This window comes from Cornus florida, unplaced genomic scaffold, assembly GCF_030987335.1.
Source record: "Cornus florida cultivar Cherokee Brave unplaced genomic scaffold, ASM3098733v1 CherokeeBrave_3.0.0_Hap2_Chr07, whole genome shotgun sequence".
Taxonomy (NCBI): Eukaryota; Viridiplantae; Streptophyta; class Magnoliopsida; order Cornales; family Cornaceae; genus Cornus; species Cornus florida.
This window is the reverse complement of record NW_026775577.1, coordinates 14,158,992-14,173,553: the sequence shown is the minus strand read 5'-3', so window position 1 is coordinate 14,173,553 and position 14,562 is coordinate 14,158,992. Positions and strand designations below refer to the sequence as shown.

At 35.4% G+C, this 14,562-nt stretch overlaps 2 protein-coding genes across 2 annotated transcripts; both read left to right on the top strand.

Annotated features, from left to right (window-relative positions):
• Window positions 1–3,955: 3,955 nt before the first annotated feature.
• LOC132266486 (probable protein phosphatase 2C 47) lies at window positions 3,956–10,190 on the top strand. Its single transcript, XM_059767364.1, has 4 exons — window positions 3,956–5,079; window positions 5,823–6,017; window positions 6,388–6,593; window positions 9,195–10,190. The coding sequence occupies exons 1-4, from the start codon at window positions 4,849–4,851 to the stop codon at window positions 9,748–9,750; spliced, it is 1,188 nt and encodes a 395-aa protein (XP_059623347.1). The 5' UTR covers window positions 3,956–4,848; the 3' UTR covers window positions 9,751–10,190.
• Window positions 10,191–10,721: 531 nt separating this feature from the next.
• LOC132267495 (large ribosomal subunit protein uL11m-like) lies at window positions 10,722–11,395 on the top strand. The gene has a single exon (XM_059768653.1). The coding sequence runs from the start codon at window positions 10,779–10,781 to the stop codon at window positions 11,244–11,246; it is 468 nt and encodes a 155-aa protein (XP_059624636.1). The 5' UTR covers window positions 10,722–10,778; the 3' UTR covers window positions 11,247–11,395.
• The last annotated feature ends 3,167 nt before the right edge of the window (window positions 11,396–14,562 follow it).

Sequence of the window (14,562 nt, the reverse complement as noted above, 5' to 3'; positions counted from 1 at the left end):
AGAGTTGCTTCGTGCCTTTTTTATTTTGTCCACTCTACTTTCATGACAGAGGTTTTTGTTGTTCGTTTTGGTTACGTCTGTTGCAGGTTTGGGGTTACACCTAATTCATTGTTGATGGAGATTGTAAGTGTGTTAAGTCCCTTTTTTCTCTAGATTCCTTCTCAGCGATTGTGGTTGAAGATATAGCTAAAATGATTTTTGATGATTCTAATGAAACTAACTTTTCATTGAGTTGGGTTCTTAAAAGTTGTAACAGGATAGTTCATGAAATAGGACAGTCGGCTCTTAAATATAATTAAGGTGATCTTGCTTGAGAAGTGTGACATCTTTTGAGACAGATCTTCCTCGTGTTTCCTCTTATTGTTTATTTTAATGGCTTCGAAAAAAATAAAAAAATAAAACTTTAATAATTTAACATATGAAATTTGGGCAGAAAAAAACAAAGCAAAAACGATTTTTACAGCTATATTCCCTGCACAAGTAGCGTAAGTGTAAAAATTAAAGAAAAAATTACAAGATAATGTGAGACTTGACACAAATTACGGGTAATGTAATATTTCAATTATCCTGATTCAAACAGAATCAACTCGGTTAGAGAGAGAAGTTGTACAGACTAGAAGAATGAAGTTACTTTGTATTTTATTTCTTTTCATAACGAGTAATCTTAGGGATACTCATCAACTCTGAATCATAAAGAGTAATTTTAGGAGCACCTGCAAATTGACTCTCCGTTATGAGTCATAAAGAGTAATTTTAGAGGCGAATCCCAAATATGAGTAATTCTAGGAGCATCAGACTCTCTATGTGAGAAGGGAGGGGTATCATCGAATTCAACTGTCGGAAAGTTTAGTATTTTTCTTTCATAAATTATGTACAGGCGAATACAGCCAAAACAAACATTCATAATTTTGAACGTAAAGATGAAATGGCCCATTTAGTGATGGAATTTCAACCATCTGATTCTAAAGGCCATTGATTGACAGAAGATTCAGCAAAAGGAAGCTTCCCGACTCTCCAAGAAGGTACATAAGAAGAATAAATGGTTATGACTTATAAATTATAATACGCAATGACATGACGACAAAATGCACCACCCAGTGTGGTCACTATTTATTTTCCAGTTGGCCTAACAAATAACAAGGGGATTGTATATATATATATATATATATATATATATATACGCATGAATCGCATGACATACACGTTGAATTTACTAATACCATTGTTTTATTATTTGGTAGGGAGGAAGTGCAAAGGGAAAGTAAGAAAAAACCATTTCTCCAAATGGGAGGTTGAAGACTGGAGACAACAATCTTTGGATTACACAAATTGTATTTCTGAAAATAATCAGATAATTAAAAATTTAAAAACTGTATAAGACTTTGCTTGTTATAATTGTTAAAAATTTCAATTATAAAAATATTTATTTTCAGATAATTATTTTTTAGAATTATTTTCAAAGTTACTTTTTTTTTTTTCTTTCATTCTTTTGTCTCCTTTTTCATAGTTCTTTTTTACCCTTCCAAAAAAGTATCTTTTTAATAACACAATATTAAAATAGTCAAATTATATATTACTCCTTTTGAGTTTTATTTTATTTATGAATGATTCTTTTCCTTTCCCATGTTCACCCCATCTACCACTTCTATTCTTCTTCTTCCCAATTTTTCATACTTTCAAACTCACGTGTTTTTTTTCTTTCTACCCAGGACATATTAACTCAAATGACTCTCTCTCTCTCTCTCTGACAAATGTGGAACTAATACATTCATCGGTTAAGATTGATTGTTTCATCCATATATTGGTATTTTTTGCGACTACAATAATAGATTTTCCAACAATAACTCTTATTAGTATTTGATAATAATAGGTTATGTTCTCTTCTTCTTTTAGAGTGTTAAACTTAATAATTGTCTAATCAATAAATAATAAAAATCTAAACCCTCCCATCCCAAAAAAAATAAAATAAAATAAAAAAACAGATAAGTTAAAAACCTGGATTTTCTCAAAATACTTTCAATTTGTCCCAAAAAGATGCTTTGGACAAATAAGTAGACTATTAGTGTGTGGTTAGGAAGTAAGTGGGCCCAATCCTTGAATTCCTGACATCCAAGTCGGAATAATTCTTTCCTCTCTCCTCTATTACATTTTCTCTCCCCTACAAATAACTGGATGGTTTTAATAATTGAATTTTCATCACTTTTTAATTTTTTTTCTAGATAATCAAATTATTTTTAATAATCAAAATGGTCAAATATCATTCAGTCACTTCAAATGATACTAATAAACTTGTTTGACTCATTCATTAAAATCTATTTTTGATGATAAGTTAACGGTGATTTCTCTTGTAGGAGTCGGAAGGAGAAAAAGAAGAGAGAGAGGATGGGGAAGAACGATGGAGAGTGGAAAAGTTTTGTTTCATATTTTATTTTTTCCACTGTAATGTAACACAAAATATATTTTATTATAATTAATTTTATCATTTCTCTCTCTCTCTCTCTTTTTGTCCTATCCTATTTATTCAATTAATTGAATATTAATAACTTCAGCGGAATAACTTAGATGGCTCCATGATTAAATAACAGGTGTTCTAAAAAGTTCGACAACACAATCATCAGTCTAATAAATAAAGAAAAAATAATTGAATAAAATAATGAGGAGAACTTATCTTGTACTATTTATTGTAAAAGGAAAGATGAAGAAATTTTTTTTAAAAGCACCGACCTTGTTTGTTTTATAATTTTGAAAATAGTTCTCAATAATTTTTTTTAAAAAAATTATTTTTAAATAATTATAAAAACCGTTATCTTAAAATGTACATTTTTATAAGTGAGTTTTTTAAAAAAAATTCATAAATCTGAACTAAGCAGAATTTTTATACAATTTTTTAATTTTTAACTTTTTAAAAATAAAAAAATATTTTTGAAATTACAAACTAAACATACCTCTGTATTTATCACTTGAACACTCAAGTTAAACGGAGAGGAAGTTTGTAAGAATTAGCTTAGGTCATTTTAAAAAACAAGTAAATTCTATCTTGCCCTAATCACTTAGAAAATTAATAAGGAATATTATATTCGCATATTTGTTATTTGTGTTTTAACATTTAAATAAAATGACAAAATTACTCTCAAAATTAGAGTGGATAATAGCGTTTAAAAGGACAATTGTTTTTTCTAAAATTGAAATGTAAATAACATTTTTTTTTTTTTTCCCTAGTTTATATAAGGATGGGTAAATTGCACTTATCTCCCATTTAGTTAAGGTTTACTGCACTTTCTCAATTGTATTTTCAAAAATTATAGTTACCCCAGCTTTAGTAACATATGTATAACAAATCAACCATGCCCTAAATTTCACTAACGGTCAAATATCTAGCTTCATATGACAAATCTTCTTTTCAAATTATTGTGAAGACACTTTTGTACCATACTTATATGCGAAAATATAATTATATTCCCAAATCACAATATTTATGTCCATCAAATTTTCTTTAGTTAGGAATAATTGTACTATCCAAAATATATGGAGCTAAGTACAATAATTAAGGGTAAATTAAAGTGACCACTCTTGAGATTAAGATAAATTACACACGGATAAACCATTTAACGTTTATTATTTTAACCTCCCGTGATATTTGGCGCATATACTCAATGACACCTTAGTGTTTTCTTTTTGATAGATCCGTTGACTAAATTTTATCAAAATGACAATTTTACCATTTCTCTTGTATAAACTGTAGCAAAATATAAGGGTGTTATTGACTTTTCATACTCAAAGTTACTTTTTAACTATGGCAAATGAATTTAAGAGAGCTCAAAGTAAAAAACGTTGGACAATTTGATAAATCACAGAGGGGAAGTAAGTATAATAAATCTTAATTAGAGGGGTGCTACTTGTAATTTACCATTCACTACATGGAAAGACCACTACTATCATCTCCTTTTTCTTTCCTTTTCTCTCCTATCCATTCCTTTCCATTCTTATCATCCTAGTAATCCTACTCATTTTTTAGACACAGTCAACATCATCATCACGCTTTGATCTCACATGGAACATCATCAATCACGAACCAGATATATCCATCGCCACACAGAGCCCTACCTGCCTGAGTGTGAGTGATCCCATCAAGAACCCAACACAACACAAGGCCATCCGGTGAGCTAGAACACCCCCCCACGTGGCACAACCCCACAATCTCCTTTCCCAAGTTCCCATTTTTCCAAAACCATCCACCCTACAAAGCCGACCGCGAAACCTGGGCTCACCACTCGCACAAAACTCTATTACTCTCTCCAACGGTCCTCCATTTCCTACTTCGATGCTCTGCTTCTAGCCTCTTCTCATTTTCTTCAGCTTCTTCAGGTTCTGTACTTTTACGAAATGCACAAAAAATTGTACAATTAAATTGGTTCTTTCTGGGTCAATTTCATATATTGATTGTTCTTTGTGCAATGCGAGGTTATTGAGCTTGAAATTTTTGTGGGTTTTGTGAGTTTTGATTTAAATTAAGGATAGATTCAAAAGTTGTGTCTATTGAGCTTGAAATTTTTGTGGGTTTTGTGAATTTTGATTTAAATTAAGGTTATATTGAAAAGTTTTCATGTGGGTATGTTTGCTTCTTTGTGAAATCCGAAGAATGAGGAGGGCTATAATGTCTCTGTTGTACCCAAAAGCTGTATTTCGCTTTGGATCGAAGAATAGCTCTACAGCTGTCTATGTGCTGTAAAACAAAATGGGTTGTTTCATGGTTGTGTGTTTGTGATCTGTGGGTTGGGTAGAGGTTGAACAGTTGTTTTCATCCATTGGTCAACAGCTAAGAACTGGTTTGAGTATTTGTTGTGTTTGATGATTGAATTGGATCGGTCTGGTGGTGCAATGGCTCCGGGCACCGATGCGTCGCTGCAGTGTATGGTTTCAGATGGTGGGTGCTGTAAGGAGAGTGTGTCATCCATGGTAGATGAGGATCATGAATCAGTGGTTAAATTGAGCCAAGAGAAGGCCGCGAAGCCGCCGAGAAACCTCTCGGCCATGAGGCATAGCATCAGCCACGCGATGTTGGCAGGTAACATTGAATTGGTGAGTAGCATCGACTGTTACCCAATTGCTTACATTTTTATGACTTGAGGTCTAGAGGTCAATTATCAAGCAGTTTCCCACGAATATACATCTGCATTTTTTTCCCACTAATTGGATTTTGGATTTGGATTTGGACCATGTTTGGAATAAATTGATTGTAGTTATTGATCTTGAACCCTGTATGTTGTACAGTAATTACATAATTCAAAGGTGCAGGTTTAATCATTGAACCTCAAATAGTTGTTTTAGAGTTGTCAGTAATAATAGATCTGGGAGATTGCATTCATATGTGTTCATCAATATAATTGAAGAGATCATTCAAAATACGAAATCCATCAAACAGTGTGTGCTATATTTAGTGTTTGCAAAAGTTGCATAAAAGCAGTAGTTTTAGCTGAAACTATTCTCATATAGGCCATTAGATTTCCTTCTATTGGTAATAATTTATTGTTCCTTGTTTTTGACACCATGGAAATGAGTGAATCAGCTTCATTCGGTCGAGCTTTCCCCAAAGCGAAACACATGGTCCGTAAGGAAGGTTGTCTATAAAACAGTGTGTTATGTCTTTCGATTAATGTCACACCATTACCTGAGTAAATATACTAAATAGCATAATGTATGCTGTGTCTCTGACTGACTGCATCTGTTCTGTTGGTCAAAGGCTCTTTTAAGTTGACTTGATATTCTTGTTTTGTGATTAATCAAAAACCTTACTAATTGTTACCTATGCCCTTTTTGTCTAGGAATCGTCTAGTGAGATTATTGGTTTAAAGTCACCATCTGGTGAGACATCGGAATTTTTACCTCTGTTTCGTTCGGGCAGCTGTTCTGAGATGGGACCAAAACCGTATATGGAGGATGAGTACATCTGTGTGGATAATCTTCAGGAGCATCTAGGCGCAGAGTCAAACTTCCATTCTTCTGGAGCATTTTATGGGGTGTGCAACTTACTTTCAGTTTATGGATCACATTGATTTATGAGGGGAATTCTTTTGTACTTTATGATTTTTAGTGCATAACTTATGAGGTACATACATCCTACTTGATTAGAAATGTCCAGATGATATCACCTTACTTTATATCTGAGCCATCTTATTAATGACCTTTTTGTGGACCATTTGCATTCTTTATTAAAAGAATCCAGGAGTAACTTGCCATGGACTTGTCAATTATTTCATTTTGGGTGACTTCTGAAGGAGAAAGTTCCCTATCAAGGAGCATGTACTTCCAGAGTTCCCTTATTATTTTGCCCTTTCAATTATTGTGCTTGCTTGAGTTGCCTGATGACATTTGTTGTTTATCTCACAGGTGTTTGATGGGCATGGTGGTGTTGATGCTGCGTCATTCACTAGAAAGAACATGCTTAAGTTTATTGTTGAGGACTCTCATTTTCCAGTAGGGGTAAAAAGAGCCATTAGGAATGCTTTTGTGAAAGCTGATCATGCATTAGCAGATGCTAAATCTCTTGATAGAACTTCGGGTACCACTGTTCTGACTGCCCTTATATTAGGAAGGTGAGAAGCTGAACTACTTTTGCTTGACAGTTGGCTTTAAATTTTGTATATCACTGGTGCTGAATGAAGTTCACACTATATTCCTAGAATTGATGCATTGCTTACTGTTTCTTTGGTATTCACTCTGTTGCCTGGTATATAATTATAATTAGAAAATCCTTATTCTCGGTGAAAAACAGCTTCTAGGACTGGTATGTTTTCTTAGAGTATCAGGCTACAGGATTATATTAGCTTAACTTCTCTATCCTAGTCGAGAAACTTTAACCTTGGAACTCCCCCTCTGAAGATCCTATTGAGTTCCCATAGATTTAGTTTGATAAAGATACTGAAATCATGATAACAAATATAAATTGAAATTGAAAAAGAAGAACGAAAATTTTGCTGCTCATACATGTCCTGATATATTGGGGATTAGTTTTAGTAATTATGTCCTTGACGTGGAAAGACTCATAACTATGTAAAAAAAAAAACGAAGAAAAAAGACTCCTGCAGCATTATCAAATGCTCTTTATTATGCTATTAACACTAATGTGATTTGAGATTGAGACATCTGTTCTCTTGGCTGCTGCTATCATGGCTGCCTTGACCATCCATTTTTCAATGATAACCCTGATATTGTAATACAGAATCTCCCTGAGATGGACCTAAGCTCATCAGGATGATATGATACACAAATGAACATTTTTGCAGATTATCATTACTATGATCATTATTATTATTATTATTATTTTAACACCCTTTTCTAGCTTTCTGTTCTCAGGTTAGGACCTAGGTTTCCCGTCCGCTTAGCTAGAGAAGCCATTTTTGAAAAAATTAAGGTCAAGAGCATCACAGGACCTCTACTCATGTGCATTCGAAATTGATATGTTCAGAAGGTTATATACACTTTTTGGTGCATACTTCACACAAATCTAGTGTTAGGCTTGTTCACTCAGTGTTTGGATATCCCTTACAGCAGAATCAGTACTTTATATCGAGATAGGTGGCTGTAAATGCTTGTAAAGTGCGGTCCATGGTTAAGTTCATGAATTGAAACGTCCAATTTGTGGGTCCGTCAATCTGCAAATTGGAGAGGAACTCTGCTGAACCATCAAGATTTTCTATAAAAGCAATAATTTGTGCAGAAATTTTTCCTAGTACTTTTCCCTATAGGGTAGCATTGTCAGAAGATGTCATTTTCCCTACAATACTTTGCTTTAGTGTTGACTGAGGAAATTGGGCCCCCATCAAGGATCAAGTTCTTTGATTGGATGAAACTTCTCTTAAGTCTTTTCCTAGATATTTTTCCTCATTTAATTTTCAAATGAAAAATAAAATAATTATTAGGTAAAGGTTCATCTGTCTATGGTCTTCTCTTTCTCTTTTAATTTTTTCTTTGGACTTGGTTGGTTCTAGGCTGACTTTTAATTTGGTGAGGTCTGAAGCATAAGATCCTCAAACAACCTGGTAAGTGGGGCCATAATTATATGAAGGGTGGGGACTCAGTTGAACACCTTCTCTTTAATTGTGGATTTGCTCGGACTGTTTGGAAATGGTTAGCAGAATTCTTCAAGTTGAACTGGGGCTCTATTAGTTCCTTTACTCAATTGAGGTTGTGGTTCCAATCTAAATTCAATGGGAAACAACTTAGACATAAATTATGCAGAATAATTTTCACTCTGGCAGTTAGGAAAATATGGAGAAACTGGAATCATCTCTTACACCAAGGAGAAGGAATGGAAGCCTGTCAAATAGCTAGAAGACTTGTTTGGGAAGCTATTGATTCCAAGGGAGTAAATTGAACTGACGTTTATTCCCTAACTGTTAAAGAATAGTTGGAATTGCTGGATTGAGAAAAGATTCAGTAATTGGAAAATGAATGACAAGCTGTATGATGGAGAAAGTGTTTTACCGTTCTATATTTGGCTTTGGGTAGCTATGGGGATAATGAAGGTTGTGCCTGGGAATTTCCAACCTGTGGAAAATTCTGGGATAAGTCTTGGTATGATGGGAGGAGTAATCAGCATCTGAGGAACAGGAGGATAAAGAAAGGGACTAACATTAGGGTGGTAAAGCTTTATTTGGTGTACTGGTGTCTTTTGACTGTAGAATTCTGATGGTATTGTTACTTCTTGTTGCTAGCTTCTGGAAATGGGCTTATTTGATCCCTTTGTATAGTGAGGGGATGCCCTTGCTCTGTTCTGTTGTATTCTTATAGTTTTTTGGTAATAAATTTTCACTTATGGTAAAAAAAAAAAAAAAACCTTATTAGTGATATTAAACGAACAACGTACCATTCACCCATATACATCCATGTTTGAATCAAAAGATTCAGTATAAAATGGGATTTTTATTGTTGAGTTAGGTCTTGTAGAGTGAGGTCCCATTTGTGTCGCATCTTGTGCCAATGCTCATGGTCCTTTTTTCTGGTTTATGTTTAACACCCAACACATCTGGTAAATTATAGGTTGATGTAAAAAGACCTCAATTTGGTCCCAAGTTTGATGCTTTACTTTCCAACGTGTACTGAACTTCACCTCTCATTAATTATCACAACCATAGATACCCTCGCATAATCATATTCTCTCTTTCAATTTTGTCTAATGCTCCTTCCATCTACAGGACCATGCTAATTGCTAATGCCGGGGACTCTCGAGCTGTACTGGGCAAACGGGGAAGAGCAATTGAACTATCTAAAGACCACAAACCCAACTGCACATCCGAAAAGCTAAGAATTGAGAAACTAGGTGGTGTTATTTATGACGGCTATCTTAATGGCCAACTATCTGTGGCACGTGCACTCGGAGACTGGCACATGAAGGGACCAAAAGGTTCAATCTACCCGTTAAGCTCTGAGCCAGAGTTGGAGGAGGTTGTTTTGACAGAGGAAGACGAGTTTTTGATAATGGGCTGTGATGGCCTGTGGGATGTGATGAGCAGCCAATGTGCAGTAACAATGGTGAGGAAGGAGCTCATGTTGCACAACGACCCTGACAGGTGCTCGAGAGAGCTTGTCAGAGAGGCGCTCAAGCGCAACACCTGTGACAACCTGACAGTTGTGGTGGTCTGTTTCTCCCCAGACCCTCCCCCTCGAATCGAAATACCTAGATCTCATAGGAGGAGGAGCATATCAGCTGAAGGGCTGGATCTCTTAAAGGGCGTCCTGAATAATGTGTAAGAAAAGAATTGTTCAACGGCTTGTACAGACATGACTGGAGTTACTACTACCAGTGGGGTTTTTTCCTGAGTTTCTTCTGCCCCTCTCCGCGGTTGGACATTGCTGATTGTTGAGTGAAAAAAAAACATATGCATCCGAGTTCTGTACGATTTTGAAGCTCGGAGTAATATTTTTTCTGATCCTCAGTGTCAGTAGATTGTAAAATTCTTGTTATCACTAACATTAGCATGTAATCTCATTGTTATAATACTTAAATTCACACTTCATTTGCATTGATGAGAAATGTTAAGAGATTAGGGCACAAGCAATGCAAAGAAAACTAGAAAAAAGGATGTGAGTCATGGAATATTATGATAAATTGACAATGCCTCTTATGTAGTTTTTATCTTCTCTTATGTAGTTTATTTTGGCAACAGAGCTATCAAATGAATTGTTTGTTACTCGTTTCACTCTCTATTTTCACGCCTTGTTGCACTAAAAGTCCCTCTATATATTCACCTGTGCAGTGGAAGTCAGTCCAAACACATCCTTACTTTATATATATATCTATATTTTCCTTCTTGTCCATAAAATGTGATTTTATTGACCAAAAAATAAAAAAAAAATAAAAAAACACATTCACGCTTTACTTTTCTTCACTTGCTTTTATATAAGAAATAAATTGACAAAATTACCCTTCTAAAAAACACATTCACACCCCCACAAGTGACAAGAAAAATACAAGCTTTTAGGGTTCTGGGCATCTTGAACCGGTCACTTCATTTCATTAATAATTTAAAATCAGTGAAAAGTTGAATCTTTTCAAGGGGGAAAAAATAAAAAATCAACTCCCTTTTTTATTCTGAAACATCTGATCCAGCCCATTGGGTTGAAAGGTGTGGTTGTGGGCCAGATTTATAGGAGGGAAACCATTGCCCACCGAACCATAGGCCCAAATAAAAACATCAAGGACCCAAACATTTTCTGTTCTTTGTTTTTTTTTTTTAACTCACTCCATTTTACACACACACACTCACTCTCTCTAAGCTATGGCGACGCTGAAAGAGATCCTAACACGGCGGCCGGTGGCGGCGACGATCAGGCTCACCGTCCCAGCTGGAGGAGCTCGGCCAGCTCCGCCGGTTGGACCAGCGCTGGGTCAGTACAGGCTGAACCTAATGGCTTTTTGCAAAGACTTCAATGCTCGGACTCAGAAATACAAGCCGGATACGCCCATGGCCGTGACCATCACTGCTTTCAAAGATAATACGTTCGAGTTCACCGTGAAGTCTCCGTCGGTCACTTGGTACCTCAAGAAGGCCGCCGGCATTGAGTCCGGCAGCAGCCGGCCCGGCCACGACATCGTCTCAACCCTAACCCTAAAACACATTTACGAGATAGCCAAGGTAAAGCAATCCGATCCCTATTGCCAGTACATGTCTCTGGAGTCTATTTCCAAGTCCATTATTGGCACTGCTAACACTATGGGGATCAAGGTTCAGAAGGACTTGGATTGATCAAATTTTTTATAATTTTTCGTTTTTCAATCGAATGTTATCTTTTTATTTTAATCTTGAAATGGTTCTGTAGCATCAAAGAACATGTTTGTTTGTTGTGATCTCAAAGAACATGATTTGCATATATACTGGTTGTTTCTTGATGAAAAGTTAAATGTCTGAATGTGTCTTTGGCTAAGAATTAACTGGGAAGTGAAATGGTGTGTGGAAAACGAAATATAAGGTTATCAGTAACCTCATTTTCTTAATCAATTTTCTTTCCTTTTAGAAAATTCTTTCTGGAAACCAAATATTAAGCAAATGAAGAACGTGATTGGGATAATTGTTTTGTAGATCAATTTATATATCATCTGATGCTGTTGAAAGACATATTGGGAAATCTGTATATTATATCAATTAATCCTATGAAGAAACTATTTTAAACCAGAGAATTTCTTAAGAAAGAGGGATCCTCTAATACATGAATTTCTTAGTTATTATGGAGCTTGTGTTGCTATGGCCTGTGTAGGAGTGTATATGGCGTAACCAGGTATTAAGATGGTTTACTACTTGCTTTTTTAAGTCTGAAGTGTTGCTTAGATAATTGTGAGTTGTGATAATGAAGTGAGGTGACGGAAACTAGGCAATTTATTGAACAACTTAGTCAAGTGCAGAACACAATGTAGGTGAGTTGGTTGAGGTGATAGCTCCAGAACTACGTCTCAGGTTCAACTCTTTCTAGATATACTCAATTCCTGTAGTTTACAAATTATTGTGTATGTTTTTAGGAGTTAATCTCAACTACATAATTGTGACACCCTTTGCATAACCAAAAAATAAAAACTAGGCTGTGCATGATGCTAGATTTTCAATGTGTTGTTGGAGTTTATAGCATTTTGGATCTCATTTTTTGTGCTGGGTTGTGTTACACACACGAAAGAACATAATGAACTTCCATAGCACAGGTGGCACAAAAATGTCACTGTCTAGCTTTCTAGTTTCAAAAGTTACTTACAAAATACCACTATGTTTAACTCACCGGGGGATTATTTTAACTGAATAATATTGACGTATTATTGTGAGGTGAACTGCATGGCATGTGAAATTATTAGATAGTCCTGGACCATGTGGTTAAGTCCAATTGAAACTCTCCAACTTAAGGAAAGTGGACTCATAAGAGTTAATAAGATATTACAAAGAAACTTAAACATGGATTTTGGTTTGATTGGACCACCAAGTGACCTATGGTTCAAAACCACCTAATAATTTCTACTGCAAAAGGGTGTAAAATCAGTTGTCAGTGAAAGGAAAAGTATTGTAGTGGATAAGTGAGCAGGTTTTAATTAAATACCCTTAACACTGCTTGTGGGAGCATTTAATACACGATTTAGGATAAGAATTGAAGATTATTTTAGTTCAAACGTTAAACCATGTTTCTGAATTCCAATTTTCAGATGTGAATTTCATGTTGTGAAATGCAACCATCCTGTTTGTTTTGTGTCTTGAATGGAATTCAGGAATGATATCTAGATATTAACAATGAAGTATGATAAGAATTTAGATTCAACAGTCAACATGGCAAGCTTTCAATCTCCTAAAAATCGAGTTGTAAAAGAACACTGTTGAGGTCTTAGAAAGAGTGAACAGAAAAGGGAATACGGTCGAGGTTATGGCTTTAAAGAGGATGACAGGATTTTGTAAAATAGAGAATGTGAGGGTTGGGCATTGCTATGCTCTCCCGATGTAGACGCATTTCTATGGTCACTCTTGATATGTTTTATGAAATGAAAGTTTCTGGGATTGGCTGGAACTTTGTTGCTTATGATATCTTAATTAGCGAGTTGTGTTCTGGAGGTAGGACATGATATGGTTCTAAGATGTGGAACTAGTACAGGAGAGGAGTTCTGGATCTGGGGGTTGTATTAGTCCTTATAACAATGTCATATATGTGGCCATGTGGGTTCTATAAGGAATGCTGCTTGATGAAGCCCCCATATTTGTAATTAAGAAGAGAGCTGTTAATAGAGGCTTGAGGATGGTTTCAGTGAGGAGATCATATTGAGGATGCAAAGAGGTTTGCAATCAGATGGGGTAGGGTGTATTTCATTTTCCATGTGCTCTTGTTTATGTCAGTTTCATTTTAGGAATTAAGCTGATGAATGAGAAGGCTGGCCATGATTAAATTCCTGTTTCATCAATGTTATTAACCTTGAACAGTGGGCTTGGCAGCCAGGGAAAAGTTGGGAGGACATCAGAACTCATGGACTTGGTTAAAAGCTACAGTTTGATCGATTCTTCTTGCAGGAAGAAGGTGTCCCAACGTTCTACAGATGTTGGAGAAGGGTATTTTTTCAGTCATATTAAGACATCTTGCTTTGTGTTCAAGAAACGAGATTGTTAGAAGGCATGAATATTTTATTTGTAATTAGCCTCTTACAATGGATTTCTTGATGGCTGTCTTAGGTTATTCGTATTCAATTGATAATTGTCAACCCAGTGATTGCTTAAATTAGTGAAATGCTTAAAACTGAGGGGGGATGTTTCTGCTTTGTTGTTTTTAATTTGCTTTCAAGATTTGGAAATCATTTTGTTATTATTTGGAGTGGGTTGGCTCATCTAGAACCTGTTCCTGACTTTGAGTTGCTAAATGACCAGAGTCGAGATCATTTTCCTTATATGATTAGCATATGAAAGTAAGAAGCTTAGCAGGTCAAGGTCAAAATTAAGTAAATCTAGGAGGGATGTTAAGAGTGGAAGACTAGGAAGAGGATGAGTAAAATTTCTCTCCAGTAATCTATATTTTGCCGTGTACTGGAGATGACTGAGATCAACTCAGTAACAGGCGAGATCCACTGCTGGATTGATCTCAACCCTTTTCAGTGCACTGTGGAATACAGGTACACTGGAGAGAATGCTGATTCAAAGAGGACTCAAGTTTCATTTTTTGCGTACTTAAAATGGTTGCTTTCTGACTTTGAACTTCAAATATAAACTAAAATCTTCTCCATTGCATTGTTGCCTTTTGAAAAACAGTGGGAATTACTTGACAATGAATCTCACATTGGTGGATTTAATTCAACTATAAAAGTTTAGCATGTGACATGGAAATACCATACTTGAAGAGAGAGAGATGCAATGTGTAAGGAGAATGATGAAAATGGTACTTAAAATAATCTTCGTTCTAACAATGGTAGCTTTCATTCCCACGAGGTCCCTAACTACCTCAACGTCCTCCCACTTGCCAAATTGATTGAACAACCCATAGTGACAAATTACAATCACAATCAAAGGTAATGTAGACACTTCTTTTATTGGGTATCAATCATCATTCTTTTGC

Excerpts from the sequence above, each read along its gene's own strand:
- LOC132267495 (XM_059768653.1), top strand. The coding sequence starts at position 10,779 with ATGGCGACGCTGAAAGAGATCCTAACACGGCGGCCGGTGGCGGCGACG.
- LOC132266486 (XM_059767364.1), top strand. The coding sequence starts at position 4,849 with ATGATTGAATTGGATCGGTCTGGTGGTGCAATGGCTCCGGGCACCGAT. Across the intron at positions 6,018-6,387 it reads CTTCTGGAGCATTTTATGGG|GTGTTTGATGGGCATGGTGG; the intron begins GTGTGCAACTTA and ends TTTATCTCACAG. Across the intron at positions 6,594-9,194 it reads ACTGCCCTTATATTAGGAAG|GACCATGCTAATTGCTAATG; the intron begins GTGAGAAGCTGA and ends TTCCATCTACAG.